Source organism: Leopardus geoffroyi, chromosome B2 (assembly GCF_018350155.1).
Source record: "Leopardus geoffroyi isolate Oge1 chromosome B2, O.geoffroyi_Oge1_pat1.0, whole genome shotgun sequence".
Taxonomy (NCBI): domain Eukaryota; kingdom Metazoa; phylum Chordata; class Mammalia; order Carnivora; family Felidae; genus Leopardus; species Leopardus geoffroyi.
In genome coordinates, this window is record NC_059332.1 from 45,433,709 (window position 1) to 45,456,789 (window position 23,081).

Here is a 23,081-nt window from a genome sequence, read left to right on the forward strand (position 1 = left end):
AGGCTCCAGGCTCTGAGCCATCAGCCCAGAGCCCGACGCGGGGCTCGAACTCACGGACCGCGAGATCGTGACCTGGCTGAAGTCGGACGCTCAACCGACTGCGCCACCCAGGCGCCCCGACATTAATTTTTTTAAAAGAAGCAGTGTATTTAAGTCTCAAAAGGAATAGGGCTTGTCATTTTCAAGCAATTAGAAATCAGTATAATTAGATCATTGAGTGCAAGATTGAGAATCACCTAGGAGATCTTAAAGTACAGTTTCTGATTCAGCCTGCTGGGGCTGTCATAACAAAATATCCCCAACTAGATGGCTTAAACAACAGAAGCAATATTATTTTCTTGCAGTTCCAGAGGCTAGAAGTCTAAAATCAAGGTGCTGTCAGAGTTGGATTCTGGTGAGGCCTCTTTTCCAGACTTGCAGGTCTTGCTTTTTCGCCCCGACCCCGCATCCTCACACAGCCTCCTGTATATGTGTGCGCACGTGCACACATGCACAATTAAGTGTGTGTGGGGATTAGGGCTCCATTTTTATGTTAGTTGACTGTAATTACCTCCCTAAAGGTCCTGCCTCCCAGTACAGTCAAGGACACAATTCAGTCCAGAACAGGTAGGTCCGAGGTGGAGCCTGCATTTCTAAAAGTTTTGAAGTGATACTGTTGCTGCTGGTCTGAGGAACATAGAGGATTTGAACAGCAGGAAGTAATCCTTTTATCGGTGATACCTGGTCATCTATCCATAGGTACTTTAATGATTAAATTTTAAAGATGGGAGTGAGTCTGAGTTCTCAATTCTTAGAGTTTGAAAGAAGTTGAGAACCTCAAACTGCATGGTTATAAGTTAACATTATTTGTCTAAATAAATGAAGTTCGTTTGAAAAGTTAAAGTAAAATTACTGTTATCTTTACCTATGTGAATTTGATTTTTATCTGTTGGAAAGTAGAGCTGTTAAAGAAGATAAGATACATTTTGGATTTATTCATTTTGTGTCTTTTTAACACAGACACTTTTAAATTAGCGCATTTTGAGTATTCCTAGACTTCGATCAGGAAGTCGTCTGAAAATTACTGTCTTGGAGGATAGCTTAGCTATGATAAAATTTGTTTTGCCGACAGTGTCTTTTATTGTATGTGTTTTTAGTCTCACAATTGGCATTGGCTGTTTTACTTTTGTCTAGTTGGGGATCACATGTATAAATAGATTTCATGGTTAGGAGCCTTGTTACCTTATTTGTAGTTGGTTTGAATTTATTTTGGCATGAGTAGGTTGTAGTGTGGGGGCAAGGTGAAAAGCCAGCCAGAACTGATTGTGGTTAGCTGCTTAGAATGCTTACATGTTTTGATTTTTATTCATACATATACAAACTCATACATACATATGGCAGTAAATAGACTGTGTAAATAAAAGTGCTGTTATTTGTTTTAATGATCTTTCTCAACCTAATTTTGTTACTAATTTACTTCCTTTAGAGACCAAGAAGCGTCAATGTAAAGTTCTCTTTGAGTACCTTCCACAAAATGAGGATGAACTGGAGCTGAAAGTGGGAGATATTATTGATATTAATGAAGAGGTAAGGAAAACCTATGTTAGAGACGAACCAGCAATTGTAATTGATGCTCTAGGTATTAGAAAACTGACTTGTAAGAATATTAAGTTTTCATTAGAACTTTTTTACGCGTTTCATTGCTTTTTATACACATTTTAACATGTTTTAAAATGGTTCTTTAATGACTTATGTAAGGTTGTCTTATCCTTTGGAATAAAGCTTTATTCATTTTTTTTTTTTTTCAATATATGAAATTTATTGTCAAATTGGTTTCCATACAACACCCAGTGCTCATCCCAAAAGGTGCCCTCCTCAATACCCATCACCCACCCTCCCCTCCCTCCCACCCCCCATCAACCAAGCTTTATTCATTCTTACTACACCTGGTCTTGTGTACTTACTGTATTTGTATGTATTGACTTCAGGAATAAAAAATTTTTAAGCTAAAGATTAATGTAATGTAAGTAGCTGAGAATAAAAATAAACATTTTCTTTGATTCTGAATTCACTTTAGGCACAAAGCAATAAAATAGAATCAATTTTACCTTCTGCATAGCAGAGGGATACAAAAGTAGAATCTCTTTAAAAGGTCTGCCTTATTTGAATTATCATATTCAGATGTTAACCAAGGGATATTAAAGGAATTAAAGGAATATTAAAGGAATATTAAAAGTTTTATTTGGCAGCTGAAGATCCCATTTTCAAAGTGTATCTTTTGATATCATGTATAGTCATGTATATCATGTATAAGGATTGATTTTATATCATAACATCATGTAATTTATCCCTTAATGTTTATATTAAATTCCAATGTATTTATACAAAAGACAATTCTGTTTTATTTCTATCAGGTGGCAATAATAATTTTTATTGAACCTATGTGTCTGAAGCATTATGCTAAGTGTTTCACATTTATTATTTTCTTTAAATTTCTTAACAGCCTGAGGAGACAGGAATTTTTATTTCTACTTTATAAATGAAGAGTTTGAGTCATAGAAGATAAGTGATTAACTGTTCTAGTTACTGTTGATGCATATCATGCTATCCCGAAGTTTGTAGCAAAGAACAACTGTTTTATTAGGTCATGGATATTATGTGAGTCAAGAATTCAGATAGGGCACAGCTGGGATGGCTTGTCTGTGTTCCATGATGTGTGGGGCTTCAAGTCGAAAGACTCAGAGTTTAGGTGCTGGTAGAATGTTAGGAAGGCTCCTTTACTAATGTGATTGGTACCTAGAAGACTTGAAGACTGTCTCTGGAGAGCCATTATGTAGCTTCTCCATTTGGCTTGGCTTTCTCACTGTATTGGGGCCTTAGGATACTTGGACTTATTGCATGGCATTTCAGGGCTCTGAGTGTAAGTATTTCAGTGAACATGTTGAATTTTAAGCTAAAGATTGATGTAATCAAAGTAGCTAAGAATAAAAATAAACATTTTAGAATGCCTACATGTTTTGATTTTTATTCATACATACAAATTCTATGGCAGTAAATACAGTGTGTAAATTAAAAGTGCTGTTACTTGTTTTAATGATCTTTCTTAACCTAATTTTGTTACTATGTTACTTCCTTTAGAGACCTTTTATAATCAGACCTTGGAAGTGGTAGTGTCACTTTCACCCTATTCTTTTGGCTACAAACATGTCAGAAGTCAGCAAGGTGAAGGCGGTGGGGACAAAGACCACCACTTCTTGGTGGAGGGGTGTCCCGATTACCTTGTTGATGAGCATGCAGGCTAGGAGATCTTGTTTCAGCTATTTTTGCCCATGCCCATACACACGGCATGCAGCAGAGCAGAATCTTACTATTCTTCATTGCTGTGCTATCCTGCCTTTTGAGAATTCCTTAATTTATGGGAATTATAAGGTTATTTACCCTAACTACTCCCTTGCTGCCAATTTGTGATTGCAGGTGTAGATAATACGTTTTCTGTTGCTTCTCTCTTAGTTGCCATTTGGTCTACATATCTCCATCACCATGGTTTGAAGAACTCTCAAAACTTTGGAGTCTCTTTAAATCTGCTAAAAAAAATTCTGAACTCTTCACTCTTAACCGCCCTCCATTTCTTCCTCAGACAGCTTGTGTTCTAGCCATCTTGTATCTCAGCTGTATATAGTCTAGAAATAAGTCCTTTATTTTTATGTCACTGTATTTTTCATTTGCTTTGTACCTAGAAAACTCTTACTCAGCCTTTAATGTCTAGCTCTTTTGTCATTTCATTTTAGGGGAGCCTTTTAAAAAATATTTTGAGCCTTTCTCTTGTGCTTTTTCAGCATTTTGTTCATAGCTTTGTTACAGCACGCATTGTATTGTAACTACCTGCTTAGTGTTTGTTTTCTTTAGGTTATTTCACTCAAGGGCAGAGATTTCTCATATGCAAATACCAGTCTTTCCCTAATAGTTAACACCAAGGTGTTATATCTAGTGAGTGCCTGCTGGATGAATACCTTATTAAAGTTTGCTTTGTAATTCTGAGGTGAAAAACACTTAAAACATATTTTAAACAGAATAAAGAGCCTTTTCTACCTATGATATTTCAGGTACTGCTGTTAAGTGAATTTTTAGAATGAATAGTTTACTCTTAAATTTTTTTTAGAAGTTCTACATCTTAAAGCAGTTATTAAATATTATTAAATAACTTCATGAAACTGAGTAACCTTGTGATTAGTGAATGTAAATATTTTTCTAAAGAGTTTGGTTCCGGAAGATATTTCTGGTTGAGGTGGGGGGGAATGTTTTGAAGAGCCTAGTATCTGGATTTTAAAAATAAGTGATTCTTTTTCTTACTTGGGTTAAGAGTCACTTAAAAGGGAAATTATATTCATCAAGCTTTTTCCAAATAAAAAATCTTCATGTACTTAAATAATATATGAAATAGACTATAAATATTGAAATGATTACAAATTGAGACTTAGTTGGGTTTAAAAGAAGTGACATTCCAGGAAAGAGCTATCTACTTCCTGCTATTAATACCTTATTCTTGGTTATCTGATATTTTCATAACAATTATTTATGTCATACATTGCACTTGATTACAAATTCTCGTTGTAAATGTTGTAAAATACTATCGATATGACTAATCCTATATATGATCAATCTAATCCATTTAGATTTAATTTACTAAAAATATATTTTCCCCATTGTATTTCCTTAACAGATTTAAAGGGATTATTTTGCATCATTAACTTTGTGCTCACTTATGTAGCTTAATTTTCCCATAGTGGGAAATTTTTATCATTTTTGAGTTGTGAACTCTTTCAGGTAGAAGAAGGATGGTGGAGTGGAACCCTGAACAACAAGTTGGGACTGTTTCCCTCAAATTTTGTGAAAGAATTAGAGGTAACAGATGATGGTGAAACTCATGAAGCCCAGGAGGATTCAGGTAGATTGTTTAAAAATTTTGAATAGATTTAAATAAAATTATATATGATCTAGTGTTTATTCTGTATTATTTGAAACTCTGTTCTTGTGTTGAACTCTGAGCTTCAGGTTTTCTACTTTTATGAAGCAGCTTATGACAGGGACTTAAAATGAACTAAATTCCTAGGCAAATACTTTAATATTTTTCCTTCTCTGATGTTTGTTTCAACCCAAACTAAATGTTTAGTACCCTGATTATGAATTGATAGTCCTTATGTTTTCTGATTATTTCCCACTTAAGATGTACTGATATAGTGTTTTGATTTGAGTTTGCAAATGGCTTGTCTACTTCAGAGATTTTAGGAATTGAAAAAAAACTTGCTTTTGTGTTTTTCCATATTGAGATAATTACATTTTTTTGTGCAGCCAGAATGTCATTTAATTATTTTGTGATTGCCATCATTTATAGACTCACCTGCAAATTTCTCTTAAATTTGCTCACCATGTAAAACTATGATCAAGAGCATTTTATCCCAAGCTAAATTTAAATTATTTTTATTATTTTTATTTTTAAGAATTGCTGTGGAATTAGTTCTTTTTTTTTTTTTTTTTTTTTTAAGAGAAATTAAATTCATAAGTCGTAATGCAGGGATAAGTAGCTCTTTTTCTGTATGGAACAGTATATGTAGTGAGGTTTAATATACTTATCAAAATTAAGACATTAAATATTGACAGTATTCAATTTGACAATATCATTTAATCCATAGTTCATATACAGATTTAATTGTTCTAGTAATGCTTTATATAACTATTTTTTTCTCCTATTTCTGGAAAAGCATGGAGGGAATTTGTTTCTCAAGTTTCTTTCTTGAGAATTGTTTCCCAGCTTTTCTCTACTTTTTTCTTGACGATTTTGAAGAGTTTAAGCTGGATATTTTATATAGTAGATCCCAGTTTGGGCTTTTCTCCGGATTCCTCATCATTAGTTTTAGGGTGTATTTTATTGACAGAATTACAAAATGATGCTATCTCATTGCATTGTATCAGAAGGCACATGATGTCTGTGTGCTTTATTTTTGGTGATGTGAAATTTGATTCCTTGGTTCAAGTTGTGTTGCCAGTAAATGTACTTTTTTTTCCTTTATAATTGGTAAGTGTCTTGTGGGGAGATACTTGGAGACTTTGTAAATATCCTGTTTCCTCATCAAACTTCTCCCAACAGTTTAAGCATCCATGGATAAATTTTGCCTGAATTAGTTATTACTTCGATAGTTGCAAAATGATGATTTTCTAACTCCACCATCCCATCTTTGTTTATTACTTGACATTCTTCTCTAAAGAACTTTTATTTCTGCTCAGTTTTAATAGGAGCGCCTGGGTGCCTCCATCAGTTAGACATCTGACTTCGGCTCAGTTCATGATCTCACAGTCCGTGAGTTCAAGCCCCATGTTGGGCTCTGTGCTGACAGCTCAGAGCCTGGAGCCTGCTTTGGATTCTGTGTCTCTCTCTCTTTGCAACTTCCCCTCTTGTACTCTTATCTCTCTCTCTTTCTCAAAAATAAACATTAAAAATTTTTTAAAAAAATCAGTAGTAGTTTTAACTCTAATCTTACTTTTAGAATAAAATATATGACCTTAGGAAGCGGTAGAGGCCAGTTTAATCAGTGAATGTTTCTTAAGCTTCTTGTGTGCTAAGTGCTAGTTTGGTTTTGTGAGGGCACAGAAGCCCCTCTGCAGTCCAGAAGCTTAAGGTCCAGGCCTCTGGGTGATGAGACAAGATATGAACTCAAATTTTAGTGCATTTTAGTCTGGAGTAAAATGATCTGAGTATAAGAGGTACTAGTGAAACATAGTTCTAAACAGAATATATTGTTTGTCACTTACTTTGTAGGTTTTCATCCTCTCAGAAATGTTCCAGGAAATATTAGAAATAAAATATGCAGCTTAGGGGCACCTGGGTAGCTCATTTGATTAAAGGTTTGACTCTTGATTTCAGCTCAGGTCATGACATTGAGCCCAGTGTTGTGCCCTGAGCCAGGCTTTGCCCTGGGGGTGGAGCCTGCTTAAAATTTTCTTCCTCCTCCTCTCTCTGCCCCTCTCCTGCTTGTGTGCTGTCTTAAAACAACAACAACAACAACAAAAGCAAATGTAGTATGTAGCTCTGACTGCAACTTTTTTAGAAGATGTTATGTTCTAAACTTCTGTGTTTTTCCTTCTAATCATTCTTGCCCTTGTTTTCCTCTATATGGACTTTTTTTTTTTTTGAAAAATGGTTGTAAAAAACATGGAACTTATCATTTTGATCATTTTTTAGCATAAAGTTCATTTGTTGAATAATATTCTGTTGTATGTATGTACTGCATTTTGTGTAGCTGTTCATCCATTCATGGATGTGTGAATTGTTTCCACCTCTTGGCAGTTGTGAATAATGCTGCTAAAACATGGGCATAAAGATATTTGAGACCTGTTTTCAATTCAGATACATACCCAGAAGTGGGATTGCTGGATTATATATAGTTCTTTTTTTAATCTCTTAAAGAAGTGCTAAATATAATTTTCTATAGTGTTTGCCCCATTTTACACTTCCACCAACAGTGTAAAGGGTTCTAATTTGTCCATATCCTTAGCAACACTTTCTGTTTTTTGATATTAGCTATCCTAATGGGTATGAGATGTTATCTCATTGTGAGTTTGATTTGCTTTTCTTTGATGATTACTGATGTTGAGTATCTTTATATGCTTGTCGACCATTGTGTATCATCTTTGGAGAAGTATCTGTTCAAGTTCCTTGTCTGTTTTTTAATCAGGTTATTATTATTATTTTTTATAGTTGTAGGAATTCTTTATTATGGACATTAATTCTTTATCAGATATATGATGTACAGTTATTTTCTCCCATTCTGTTGACTATTTTCTTTGTTGTAGAAAAGTTTTTAAGTTTAATGTAGGTAGTCTATTTTTTCTTTTGTTGCTTGTGCTTTTGGTATCATATTTAAGAAGTCATTGCCAAATCCAGTGTTATGAAACTTTCCCCCTGTATTTTCTTCTAGGAATTTTATAGGTTTTGGTTTTACGTTTAGGTCATTATTCATTTTGAGTAAATTTTTGTGTATGGTTTTCAGACAAAGGTCCAACTTCATTATTTTGTATGTGGATATCTAATTTTCCTAGCAGTATTTGTTGAAGATGTTACTGGACAGAGGATCCGTTCAAACTCTGCTTTGGTTGATCACTGCTCGAAAATTAATACTCAGGAGACAAGTGATGGTGGGAAAGAAAAGGTTGCTTTTTCAGGAAGTTGGCAACCTGGGAAGATGGTGGTGGATTAATGTCTCAAAGACCATCTTCCCCATCCAGGCAAAGCTGGACAGTTTTAAAGGGGAAGGCATGGAAAAAAGTGAGGGGCGGGGATGCAACCTGCAGGAGAAGCAGGTGCCCAGCCAGTATAGTCATATGTGGACATGACCCTGAACAGACTTGCTGGCAGCAGCAGCAATTGTTTTTGAATGTAGTTAGGCCTTATATTCTGGTCCCTTCACTCCTCAAGGTCAGTGGTCTGCAAATCTCAAAGTAAGTTAGTTCTACTGCAAATCAAGGGACTTAGGTTAGCAAGCAAGGAGTGCAAAACTTGAAGCAATTAACCTTTAACACTGATTGGGGCACTGTTACAGAGAGGCAGTTCTTTTCCCATTGAGTGATCATAACACCCTTGTTGAAGTGCATTTGACTAGTCTATGCACACTTTTATCATGGCACCCATGACCATTGTACATGTTTATGACTTTCGTCTCCAGCAGGCTGTCAGCTATTTATTTTTTCTTTTTTTCTTTTTTTATTATTTTTTTTATTATTATTATTTAAAAAAAATTTTTTTTTTAATGTTTATTTTTGAGACAGAGAGAGACAGAGCATGAACGGGGGAGGGGCAGAGAGAGAGGGAGACACAGAATCGGAAGCACGCTCCAGGCTCTGAGCCATCAGCTCAGAGCCCGACGCGGTGCTCGAACTCACAGACCGTGAGATCGTGACCTGAGCTGAAGTCGGACGTTTAACCGACTGAGCCACCCAGGCGCCCCAAGCTGTCAGCTATTTATAGGCAGCTATTTATGGGCAGAGACTATAGAAGGGTCCAAAAAATGAATAGCTTATGAGCTGCTTAATTTTTACTCCAGAGTATTATATTTTATCTCATGTCACTTATGTGCCTTTTTATAGTGCCAGCCCTTTGAGGAAAAATAGTATAAATAAAACTCCATAATTTATATATGGAGCAGGTAGCCCTCATTCCAGTTGATGATGTCATCTGTTTTCCGGAACAGAAGATAATGGTACTGGTTTTTTCTAGGGAAAGTAGATGAATCTCTGCTACAGTTGGTTAGCCTACTTGCATAGAGCACTGTGCTTTTAAAATCAGGGGTTGATCAGTCAGCATTTGAGGGTGATTATTGCCTCTAGGCAAGAGTATTGCTTTCTTCATGTTTCTTGGTTCACTTTTGAGAAGCACATGAAAGCTGTACACTCTCTGGAAAGTATACATACAATGATATGAATAAAATTTTACATATTAGTTCATGTGGTACATAGTTCACATATACACACATACGTATATATATACACACACACACATATATATATATATATATATACATATATATATATATATATGACTAGATGATATATTCTCTTGGTTCAAAAATTAGTATGTAAGGGCATCTGGGTGACTCAGCCAGTTGAGCGTCTGTCTTCAGCTCAGGTCATGATCTCATGGTTTGTGAGTTCAAGCCCCACATTGGGCTCTTCTGCTCTCAGTGCAGGTCCTGCTTTGGATCCTCTGTCCCCCTCTTCTCTCTGCTCCTCCCTGTGCACTCTCTCTCTCTCAAAAATAGAAAAAAAATATCAAAAATTAGTACATAAAAATGTACATTATAATATAAAAACCTTTTTCTTTTAAAAATTTTTATTTTTGAGAGAGAGTATGCATGCATAAGTGGGTTGGGACAGAGAGGGGGCTGGGGACAGAGGATCTGAAGCAGGCTTTGTGCTGACAGCAGAGAGCCCAGTGTGGGGCTTGAACCCATGAACCGTGAGATAATGACCTGAGCTGAAGTTGGATGCTTCACTGAATGAGCCACCCACACTCCCCTATATGTTCTTTTAAAAAAAAAAAAAAAAAAAAAGTTCATTATAATACTTGTCTCCATCCACCTGGTTTTTCTCATCTGCTCTGTATAGCAAGCATTTGTACTTTCTTGGTATCCTCCCAGTGTGTGTTTATGCAGGTACACAGGAAAACATGTATTTGTCTATTCCCGTCTTTCTTAAATAAACTGTAGCATAATATGTTTTTCAGAATATGCTGCAGTGAAAACAACCTAAAAATCATAGAAGCTTAAAGACATAGTTAGGTAGGGACTTAAACTGATGGAGTCTGCTCTTTGACATATGGCTTAATGCTTGCAAAGGCAGGGAAAAAAGAGCATGGCTTTTAAAGCTTACACATATTGCTTCCACTAATACTGTATTGGACAGCCATGGTCATGTCTAAGTCAAACAGAGCAGGGATATATAAATTTTTCTACAAGCTGAGACGCCAAATGTAAATAAGAATACAATCCGCCACATATACTATCATTGATTATCTTTTTAGAATCCCTTATTTATTTATTTATTTTTTTTTAATTTTTTTTTCAACGTTTATTTATTTTTGGGACAGAGAGAGACAGAGCATGAATGGGGGAGGGGCAGAGAGAGAGGGAGACACAGAATCGGAAACAGGCTCCAGGCTCTGAGCCATCAGCCCAGAGCCCGACGCGGGGCTCGAACTCACGGACCGCGAGATCGTGACCTGGGTGAAGTCGGACGCTTAACCGACTGCGCCACCCAGGCGCCCCTAGAATCCCTTATTTAATACTCACTGCCTTTTGGGGTGCCTGAGTGGCTCAGTCGGTTAAGCGTCCAACTCTTGATTTCGGCTCAGGTCATGATCTCACCGTTTGTGGGTTCGAGCTTCGCATTGGGCTCTTCATTGACAGTGTGAAGCCTGCTTGGGATTCTCTCTCTCTCTCTCTCTCTCTCTCTCTCTCTCTCTCTGTCTCTCTCAAAAAGTAAATAAACTAAAAACAAAGACTCATCGGGCTTTTAAAGGTGTTGAAGTGTACTTTTTAGCTTTGTACACGTAATAAAAAATTAATGAAAAGAACACTAACTTCATGGGTATTTAGTACGAAATGGTGATGGCCAGTAGCCTTGTGAAAGGTGCAAATTTCCATTTTTAGGTTGCCTCCCATTTCTAAGTGTTCTTTGGATGTATTTTTTCTCCTTAACTTTGCAATGAACTTTTTAAGATTCTAAATTTCTCTAAGGCTGTACTCTAAACTGTATGAATTAAAGCAACAAATAATTGAATCCTTTAAAAACTTGTCTTTTGGTCAATGTCTGTCTAGTGTCCTTTATTTAATCAGTATCTCATTTAAGCATGTCCTCATTTTTCAGATTATGTGTATAGAGAAAACTTGGCATAGTACCCGGCAAGTTTTGAAGCATAATGGATGTTAGTACTTTTCTTACCACACTGTTTTATTTTCACTTCTTTACCTCATTCTTTCCTTTAATTTGCCTGTTTAAAAAAATGTGGAGTCTGTGGGACACCTGGGTGGGATCAGGCGGTTGAGCGTCCGACTTCGGCTCAGGTCATGATCTCACAAGTTGTAAGTTCGAGCCCCACATCGGGCTGTGTGCTGACAGCTCAGAGCCTGGAGCCTGCTTTGGATTCTGTGTCTCCCTCTCTCTCTGCCCCTCTCCCGCTAATGCGCGCTCTGTCTCTTTGAAAAATAAATAAACATTCAAAAAAATTTTTTTAAAATGTGGAGTCAATTGTATTTGAATAGTGACCTGATAAAGTTGTGTTAAGCAGAGCAGTTTTTATTGCTAGGAGTTGGAGTGCGGTGGGGTTGGGATGCTGAAATCTGTTTCAGTGCAGATGTTGATTACATTGAAAGATAGAAAATCAATGAGATGGAAGATATAGAAGAGTCATAGAAAACAGATATTTTATGTTACACTTATTTGAGAATACTTGGTATTCTAAAGTCAGGACTTACGTTTTAAGGATGTGTAAAAACCATTAGAGAACAAACAAATACTGAAAGCATCTGGCTTAAATTTAGTGGTACAGTTGTTACTTAACACTATCCCCTGAATTACTTCTTACGTGTGTTATTGTTTCTTATGTTTCATAGGTAACTGGATTTTCTGATATTTATTTTTAACATTAAAATTTGTTACAAATTAAAGCTTATGGTGAAATGATGTGTATGATGCCATGGAAACTCAGCCCTTAAAATATGTGCAAAAGTTTACGTCCATATAGGGCCACCAGCAAAAGATGGACAATTTAAATTTTTATTATATTTTATATTTTGTATTTATAATTCTTTATAAGTACTTTGGGTACTTTCTTGCACTATTCAGCCTTGTTTGAATTTTAGTAATTTTGCAGAATTTTATCTGCTAAAAATGTACTTCCTTGCTTGCTTAACCCCTTTAAAATAACATCACATTCTAAATGTGGAGCTTTGTGATTATGGGGTGGGAAGTCAGTGGTTGAAGTACACTATAATTCCATTTTTTAAAAAACTCTAACTTTTAGGACAGAAAGTTTTTCCATATTGATTTGAATGCCAAGGAGTGTGTGCTTTATAAGGACTTTAGAAACCTCTAGTGATAAAAGAATATAGTTCTTTTAAGTTCTGATTTAAGAGTTCCATCTTATGCATTATGATTAGAAGAATTGATCCACTATTCCTATGTCCTAACGAAATGTAATGTACTCTGTAATTGGTATTATTACAGTCTTTTTATTGTTTTACTTATTTGGTATGTATGTTGTGTTTATAGTAGCTGTTATAAGAATTATAGTTGACTCTACATTACAAAATGTTATTTTTTGCTTATAGTATTGAAAAGCCATATCCAGCACATTTGATTAGTTTATGTGGTTTCTTCTTATAGCCCTTTACATTTAGTAAAGCTGTTCTCTTTAATAAACTAAAATATATGGGATGGTCTTCTTGGTTTGGCCAGTTGAACTCCAGCTATTAATGTTAAGAAGATAATCCTGACTCAAGACAGTGTAGGCAGGTCATGGGCAGTTTATTTTTATGTCCTCAGTTTTCATTGAAGAACTGTAGAATAAAAGATATAAGAAAGTCACTATTACATTTTTTATAGGAATGTGGTAAGTTTATAATCTATTCTATTACTTGCTGATTTCTTTATAAAGTCTCAAGATAAGTGTCTTCTGATAATCAATTTCAGGAAAAGCTTTGCTTCTCTATGGAAGTGTTATGTTTCCATTTTTATAAAATGAAATGACTCCTTTTTCATTTTGTCAAATATACTTAACCATTTTTGTTAGATGTCCTTTGTAATCTTTTACATTCCACTTAATTTGCTAAGTAGGACTTGATTTCAATATCCCCCCTTATTCTATAAAGCCAGTGACTATAGCTTCTGGTATTTTCTACTGTGTGTGAGTCTCCTCCCTGCCTTAAGCCTATGAAAATCTCCCTTTAGATGTCTAATAGGCATCTCAAACTTAAGGTGGTCAAAGTGATCATCTCTTCTTTTCCTTGCACCTAAATTTGATCTATACTGTCTTCCTCATCTGAATTAATGGCAACTCCATTTTTCTTTTATTTAAACCAAAGAGTTGGATTCATCTTTAACTCTTTTAATCTCACATTCATTAGCTGATTTTGCCACCTGCTAAATACTGCTCCTACTCTGGTATAAGTTATTTTTTGCTGTACAATTGCAGTAGGCTGTTACTTGCTGTTACCTGCCTCCTGAATGTTAATGTGCTCACCTTCTAGTAGGTACATATTTTACTTAAAGTAAAGCCAGAGTCTTTTTAAATTGGCTACAAAGCCCTGTGACTGGGCATCTACATATGCCTCCCCCTACCTCTCTTTGTCTCCTATTTAACTCGCCCCTTTGTTCATGTTGGTCTCCTTACAGTTTTAAAGATGTAAGGAACATTCCTGTTGCACAGCCTTTGCAGAAGCTTTGGAGTTAGATGAGATCACCTAGAGAGACTGTCTAGAGTTAAGAAAAGAGCCTTGGATCGAATCCTATATAGCAACATTCATGGTATTAGCTGAGATAGAATTACTAAAAAGAAGACCAAGAAGGCACAGAGAGAGAGAGAGAGAGAGCCAGGAGGAAACCCATGAGTGTGCAGTAGTCAAGGGGAGAGTTTTTCAGGGAGGACATAGGCAGTATTGTCTGATGCTGCTTGTGAGGTTAAGTAAGATAAGTAAGATAAATAAAATGTAATCTTGGATTTAGGGACAAAGAGATCATTCATGACCTGCCTAAGGGCAGTAAAGAAAGATGATTGGGCGGGGAAGCAGTGGAGAGAGTAAGTATAAAGCAGTGCAGCAGTTGAGAACAACATATATTCAGTGGCAAAGAACAAGTGGAGAGGGAGGAGTTGAAGATGCAAAATTCAGAAGAATGGGATTGATCACCAGAACAGGATTTGCCCAGAAGGTAGAGGAAGTGAGATTCCCACCGTAGGTATCATGATTAGTCTCAATTGATTGGAGAGACACCAGCGTTAGTGCCGGGACACTGAAGGAGAGATGTCTGAGTTTTTTTGTTTTTTGTTTTTTTTCTATGAAAGAGGAGAGATGCTAAAAAGGAGAGGTCAGAATTTTGAGGAAACTAAAAGGGTCCTCCCAGTTCAATGTTTTGAGCCACACATTCCTCTGGGTTTGACTGGGCTACTAGATGCATGCATGACACGAAATGGTTAAGAAACCCTGATGGGTTGTTCTTTAGAAGTTCTGATTTCTTATGGGTAGGGAGGGTTCATTCTCTTAGAAGGAGTCAGCAGAGGTTTCATTTGATTATTTGGGCTCTGGAAAAGAAGATAGTGCTTGTTGCTAGTGCACGGGATGCTTGTGGAATGGGGTATATGCTGGAAGTGCCAAAGATGGTGGAGGGAAATTTGGTGGTCTGCAGCTTGGCCTTCAGGGTTTAAGGTGGTGCGCACTTGCTTTGGTGTTTGTATTCCCACATTGGCATTCACCTTGAACAACTCCCAGTGAACAGCTTTGTAAGGAAAATTGTTGTGGGGGTTTGATACTTTTACTGGTAATACATTGTGAGTCTTTGTATAGCCAGATGCTGTTTCTGAAGATTCTCTTTAGGAACTAAGATACAGATTTTAACTATTTAAAACACACACAACATTTTCTTAGGAAATGTAGGATTATTTTTAAAATCTTTGAATAATGCTGAAAGATATTCTTTGGAGTAAAAAGGGGGAATTTATGCTAGCAACTTTAGATTCTAAGTCCTACTTGGTTTACGTGTTTTACTTTAAGATGCTCTACATTAGTTCCCCATTTAATGTGTAATAGTGAGCCGGGGGACCCGGGTGACTCTGTCGGTTTAGCGTCTAACTCTTGATTTCTCTGTAGCTCATGATCCCAGGGTTGTGGGATTGAGCCCCATGTCAGGCTCCATGCTGGGTGTGGTGGCTGCCTAAGATTCTCCCTCTCTCCCTCTGTCCCTCTTCCCCATTCACATGCTCTCTCTCTAAAAAAAAAAAAAAAAAAAAAAAAAAAGTGAACTTGGATTGCTTCTATCAAATGCTTTGTATTTTCATCAAGTTTCTACTTTGTTTTACTTTTCTTTAGCACTCAGTACAGCTCACATAAAGATTCCTTTTTTTACCCCAACAATTATATTTTAGGACTTTTGGTTATTTTAAGTCACTTTATTTGGAGGTATAAGCCATTAAGTGGCTTTTGCTATAGAGATTTAATACAAAAGGAAGAGAGAGTTTTAGGCTTAATAGGAAGACTTACTTGCTTGTTACGTTTTCTGACAGTGGCACACATGAAATGTAGATACAATTTTTCTACAAGCTTAGCAGTTCAAGGACAGTCTGACAGATGAAGTATATAGGCATTTGGTAAGATTTCTGTTTTCTCTGATTATAAAACCTCCTGTTCACACCCAACCCCCTTCTCCATATACCTTTCTTCCTTTCTCCTCTCCCCTTCTCCTCCCATTCTTCCTTGTTGTGTTTAAGATGTTTTCCCTTTTGTTTTTCTGTGTTATCATGCTGTCTCTTAACTTGAATGGTGCTCAGTAATACATCTTTAAACTCATTAAAAATAAGAGCCACTGAGCCAGACACTGTTGAGCACTTCATAGGAATCAGTTTAATCCTCATAGCAGTCTTATGAAGAGTCTTGTTTTACAGGTGAAGACACTGGGCACATATAGTAGAGGAGGTGATATGAATTAGGCAGGTTTGACTCTGTGGGGCTTCTGGGTGACTCATTAGGTTAAACATCTGACTTCGGCTCAGGTCATGATCTCACGGTCGTGAGTTCGAGCCCCGCGTCGGGCTCTGTGCTGACAGCTCGGAGCCTGGAGCCTGTTTCAGATTCTGTGTCTCCCTCTCTCTGACCCTCCTCCATTCATGCTCTGTCTGTGTCTCTCAAAAATAAATAAACATTAAAGAAAAATAGGTGACTCTAAAGTTCATGTGCTTTATCTCTATACTATACTGCCTTCCAACCATTGATTTAATAATATAGTAGTTTTGACAATTTTCAATGAGGTGAAAGCAATCAGCCTATCTATTAGTACTAGATACTTTTAATATCTAGGCATTTATTTTAATGACATGCTTTAAGGACTCCAGTAAAGTTTACAGTCACTAAATCTAAAAGAAAATTTTCATTTTTGGTCATAATTCTAAAAACTGAAAATTGCACCTTAAAATCATTTGATGAAGTTGCATTTATCAGAGTATGGTTTATTAATACCATAGATTGTTTCACTTTAAAAGGCCTCTCAGTAGGTACCTCATACTATTCTGTCTGAATATTGTTTTGTCTGATAGGCTGGTTATTGAAGCTGTATATGACAATATTTAGACCACAGTTCTAGCAGTGAGGGAGTAAGATAGTGTGGAATTACTTTCCCACCTTAAAAACTGGGAAATTGAACAAATTATTGAAAACAAGTACTTTCAGGGGCGCCTGGATGGCTCAGTTGGTTGAGCATCCAACTCTTGATTTCGGCTTAGGTCATGATTCCAAGGTCATGAGATTGAGCCCCGCATTGGGCTTAGTCCTGAGCATGGAACCTGCTTAAGATTCTCCTTCCCTGCTCTCTCCCCCCTCTCTGTCTCTCTCCCCCTCCACCTCCTGTCCCTCTGCCACTCTTCCCTTTTCACATGTGTGCTTTCTCTTCTCTCTCTCTCGCTCTCAAAACAAAACAAAACAAAACAAAAACAACAACAACAACAAAAAAAACACAAGTATTTTCAGAGTATAGGCAGCATAGGAATGAGATACTTGAGAAAAGGGCAAATAAGGAAAACCCTATCATTGTCCTGAATTTCTACCAGGAGGTAATACTTGGACTGTAGTGCAGGAAGAGTGAAATTCAACAGAAGGTTGTCAGTTTTGTTGAGGAGTTAGAGATTAGAGTTCAACCAAGCCAAGATAGTTAGAATTGTGGAACTGATTACCTGGAGAGAGGGAGAGAGAGGGAGAGAGAAAGTGAAAGTGAAAGTGCTCTAGCAATGTGATTACAGAGTTACCTTGAGTATTTGGCTGAATACCAATCTGTCATTGTATGGGGTGCGGCCTCATGAGGTTAGACGTGAACAGTTTGTGAAGAATAGTAATTACTGGGGATTAACATGAATAATTCCCAGAACTTAAATAAGGTCAAAAATTTTTGAATTCTCTCCATTTGGTTTTGAGAGACTTCATTGAATACATGGGTAACTCAGTGGAAGGGTGAAGTGAGAGTAGATGGGTTTTCAAATAGCAGCTGTTCTAGGTCTACCCTGAAAAAGCTTCACACTGGTATGCAGATACTTACCTGTTTGCTGGAAAAAGATCAGTTTTCTTTAATATAGGGTTTCTTAACTTTGTCCCTAATGACGTTTGGGCAGGATAGCTCTGCTTTTGGGGTCTATTCAGTGCATTGTAGAATGTTTATAAACATCTCTGATCTGTACCTGCTGAATATTAGTTGCACTCTTCAGGTATAATAACTAAAATTGTCTCCAGACACTGCTACGTATCTCTTGGGGTACAGAAGCACCCCAGGTTGAGAACCAGTGGCTTTTAAAGGATTAGAACAAGATCTAGCACTCACTGACATTGAATAAAATGAAATACCAGCTATATGTCTAAGAAGTAGCAAAATGTGACAATTTGGAGGAAAAATTGATTGATAGAAAGTGGACCACAAATGATGGAGTTGGCAACAAGAATGTTAAAATAACTATAAAAAAAATGCTCAGTATGCTCAAGGAGGTAATCGAAAGTGTGAGCTTAATGAGGAAGGAAGTAGAAAATATAAAAAAAGAACCAAATGGAACTGACTACTAGAGACAAAATACACAATGTCTGAAATGAATTCCTTCTTGTGGAATTTTGCCAGTAGAGCACGAAGAAAAAATGATCGAACTTGAGAATGTAGTAGTAGACTGCATCCCAAGTGAAGCACAAAGAGCATAAAGACTGCAAAAAACTTGGGATAATTTTGAAGAGTCTAACATACATAGCTAGAGTTACAGAAAAAGAGGAGAGAAAAGGTGGTCAGGAAAAATATTTGAAGAAAGATATTAAAATATGTCCAATTTGATGCAAACTATAAATCCACAAATTCAAAAAGGGTAACCATACAATCCAGGGCTGGTAAAAGCACATCATAATTAAGTGCTAAAAATAAACAGTGAAGTGGAAAATTTCAGGAATTAGAGGAAAAAGGCACTTCAAGTAGAGAAGAATTAAGATAAAAATCCACAGAAAGGTGGTTCAGTTGGTTGAGCATCCAACTTTTGATTTCCGCTCAGGTTATGATCTCGCAGTTCATGAGATAGAGCCCTGTGTTGGGTTCTGCGCTGACAGCAAGGAGCCTGCCTAGGATTCTCTCTCTCCCTGTGTCACACAGAAGTCCGCTCTCTCTTTCTCTCTCTAAAAATAAACTTAAAAATAAAAAAGATAAAAATCCACAGATTATCATCAGAAACTAAGTATGGTGGAAGGTAATGGAATGAGATCTTTGAAGTGTTGGAAGAAGAAAAGTGGTCAACCTAGAGTCCTATTTTTGTGAAAATACTCTTCAGAATAAAGGTGAGGTAAAAAAGTTTTCAGCCTGGGACACCTGGGGTGGCTCAGTCGGTTATGTGTCTTCCTCTTACTCTCAGCTCAGGTCTTGATCTCAGGGTCCTGAGTTCAAGCCCTGTGTTGGGCTGTGCACTGGGCAAGCGTGGAACCTGTTTTAAAAAAAGTTTTCAGCCAAAGAATAATAGAGAATTCATTACCAGCAGAATGCATCCTAAAGAAGAATTAAAGCAAATTGTCCAGGAAAAAAGTAAAATGATACTAGATGAGAACTTGTATCTATATAAGCAGAATGAAGAGTGACAAAAATAGAGGTAAATATGTGGATAAGCATAAAAGTTTCCCATTTTTAAATTTCTTTAAAAGATAATTGACTATTTAAAACAAAATAATATATCATGGGAAACATGTAGAAGTAAAATATAGGTATGTATGTATGACAATAGTAGTTCTAAACACAGAAGAGATGAAATGGAAATGTGCCCATTGTATGTGAAGTGGTATAGTGTTATTTGAATGTAGATTTTGTTGGGTGAAAGATGGCATATTATAAAGCTAGAGCAACCCCTAAGAAAGTAAAACAATGAGGAATAGCTAATAAATAATAAAATGAAGTGGTAAAAATTACTTAAAAAAAAAAGACATGAAAATCAGCTCAAAATGGATTAAGGACTTCAACAAATACCTGAAACCATAAACCTCCTAGAAGAAAACCTAGGTGGTAAGCTCTTTGACATCAGTCTTGGAGATGAGTTTTTGGACTTGACTCCAAAAGCAAAGGCAACAAAAGCAAAAATGAACAAATGGGACTACATCCGTCTTAAAATCTTCTTCACAGCAAAGGAACCCATCAACGGAATGAAAAGGCAGCTTATGGAATGGGAGAAAATAATTGCAAATCATTTATCTTAGAAGACATTAATCTCCATATATATATATATATATATATATATATATATATATACATGTGTGTGTATATATATATATATAGAGAGAGAGAGAGAGAGAGAGAGAGAGAGAGAGCTTATCCAACTAAAAACCATTAAAAATGGGCAGAGGATCTGAATAGGTATTTTTTCAAAGATGATGTACAGATGCCCAATATATACATGAAAAGATGCTCAACATCACTAATATTAAGAGGAGTACAAACCGAAACCACAATGAAATATCACCTCACATCTGTTCAGATGGCTGTTATCAAAAAGACCAGAAGTGTTTGTGACGATGTGGACAAAAGGGAAGCGACCTGCACTGTTGGTGGGAATTGGCACAGCCACTATGACAGTATGGAGGTTCCTCAAAAACTTAAAACTACCATGTGATCCAGCAATCCCACTTACAGTCATTTACCTAAAGAAGAGTAATACACTAACTTGAAAAGATATCTGCACCCTTGTGTTCATCACAGCATTATTTACATAATGGATAAAGAAAATGTATTATGGGACACCTGGGTGGCTCAGTCAGTTGAGCATCTGACTGTCGGTTTTCAACTCTGGCCATGATCTTGCAGTTTGTGAGATCAAGCCCTGTGCTGATCTTGGAAGTCTCTCTCTCCTTCTTTCTCTACTCCTCTCCTACTTACGCACTCTTGTGCACACACTCTCGTGTGTGCTATCAAAAAAAAAAACAAAAACAAAAACAAAAAACAAAAAACTACAACATTAAATTAAAAAAAGAAAATGTTATATATACACAATGGAATATTATTCAGCCACAGAATATAAAGAAATGTTACCGTTTGCATCAACATGGATAAAACTTATAAGCGAAATAAGTCATGGATGACTTACAAATGAAATAAGTCAGACAGATGAAGACACATACTGTATGATCTCACTTAGATGTAGAATCTAAAAACACACTAAACTTAGAGATACAGAAAACATTGGTGGTTGCCAGAAGCAAGGGGTATAGGATGGGCAGAATGGGTGAAGGTGGTCAAAAGGCACAAACTTCCAATTATATATAAACATATATATATAAATTTATAAATTTATTATATATAAAAATAAGTTCTGGGGATGTAATGCAGAGTATGGTGACTGTAGTTAATAAAATTGTATATTTGAAAATTCATAGGAGAGAAGATGTTGAAAATTTTCGTTATAAGAAAAAAAATTTATAACTGTATGGTGATAGATGTTAATTAAGACTGGTGATCGTTTCACTATACACACACACACACACACACACACACACACACACATACATGTACGGAATCATTATTTGTACACCTAAAACTAATATAGTGTTATATGTCAATTATATCTTAATAAGAAAGGAGACGGGGCGCCTGGGTGGCGCAGTCGGTTAAGCGTCCGACTTCAGCCAGGTCACCATCTCGCGGTCCGTGAGTTCGAGCCCCGCGTCAGGCTCTGGGCTGATGGCTCAGAGCCTGGAGCCTGTTTCCGATTCTGTGTCTCCCTCTCTCTCTGCCCCTCCCCCGTTCGTGCTCTGTCTCTCTCTGTCCCAAAAATAAATAAACGTTGAAAAAAAAAAATTAAAAAAAAAAAAAATAAGAAAGGAGACAACAGAGCCCACTGTCTCTATGTGCACATACTGAGGAAAGGCCATATGAGGGCACAGTGAGAAGGCAGCCATCTGTAAGTCAGGAAGAGAGATCTCACCAGAACCCAACATGCCAGCACTGATCTGGCTTCTAAACTCCCAAAATGAAAAAAATAAAAGTCTATTGTTAAAGCAAAAAACAAAAACAAAAACCCCAAAACAAAAAGAGAGAGAAAGGAACAAAGATCAACTGGGTAAATAGAAAACAAATAGCAAGATAATGGATTTAAACATCAGTGATTACATGAAAATTAAGTTCTCTAAAAACTCTAATTGAAAAGGCAGTTGACTGCATAATATGCTTAATATGCTTCCTACCAAAAGCTCACTTGAAATATTAAGGTACTGGTTAAACGAAAGAAGAAAAAGGGAATTCTGTGCAAAGCATAGGAAATCTAGAATGGTTACATTAATGTCAAAGTATATTTCAGGAAAAAAATATATTACCAGGGATAAAAAGAAACATTTCATAATGGTAGAGTCAATTCATAAAAATTATGTAACAATTCTAAAACTGCATTATTTAAAAAAAAAATGTTTATTTATTTTGAGAGAGAGCAGGGGAGGGGAAGGGAAAGGTGGGGGGAGAGAGAATCCCAAGCAGGTTCCATACTCAGTGCAGAGCCTGATGGGGACTCGATCTCACAACTGTGAAATCGTGACCTGAGCCGAAATCAAGAGTCAGATGCTTAACTGACTAAGCCACCCAGGCACCCCTATATGTGTAATCTAATACCAGAACTTCAAAGTACGTGAGACAGAGACTGCCAGAACTGAAACAGGCAAATCCACACATAGATTTGAACATGCTTCTCTCATTAATTGATAGAAATTAGTGATGATGTAGAAAACTCGAATAATCAAATAAGTGGATCTAACTGACGTTTATGGATAGTTAACCTGGTAAGAGAATACACATTCCTTTGAAGAGTACATGGAATATTACCAGATACACCCTTAATGTTTGGGCATCAAAGAAGTCTCAGAAAACTTAAAAGATTTCAAGTCCTATGAAGTAGGTTTTGTGAATACAATGGAATTATTTTAGTAATAGATGTTTGGGAAATCCTCAGTTACTTGGAAACTAAACAATATTTGTAAGTAACCTGTGGGTCAAAGAAGAAATTGTGAGGGAAAAACTGGTTTTTCAAATGAAAAAAATGGGAACAATCAAAATTTGTGGAATGCAGGTAAAACAGCACCTATGGAGAAATTTATTGCTTTCAATGCTAATACTAGAAAAGAAAAAACTAATGTCCGTGATCTAAGTTTTTATCTGAAATCAATAAAAGAAGAGCAAAGTAAACCTGAAATAATTTGGAGCAGGAAATGAGAGCAAGAAACTATGAAATAAAAAACAAGCCAACATTCAAGAAGATCAAGTTCAACAGTTGAGTTTTTTGAAAAGATACAAAATTGATAAAGGTCTAATGA

General features: G+C 36.4%; 1 protein-coding gene across 1 annotated transcript in view; it reads left to right on the forward strand.

The window, feature by feature from the left end:
* LOC123608473 (CD2 associated protein) overlaps positions 1-23,081 on the forward strand; it is a 136,562-nt gene that overhangs the window by 58,733 nt on the left and 54,748 nt on the right. Inside the window, exons 4-5 of the mRNA XM_045498474.1 lie at positions 1,466-1,566; positions 4,804-4,924. Coding sequence (XP_045354430.1) covers positions 1,466-1,566; positions 4,804-4,924 — 222 coding nt within the window. The remainder of the gene's footprint in view (positions 1-1,465; positions 1,567-4,803; positions 4,925-23,081) is intronic.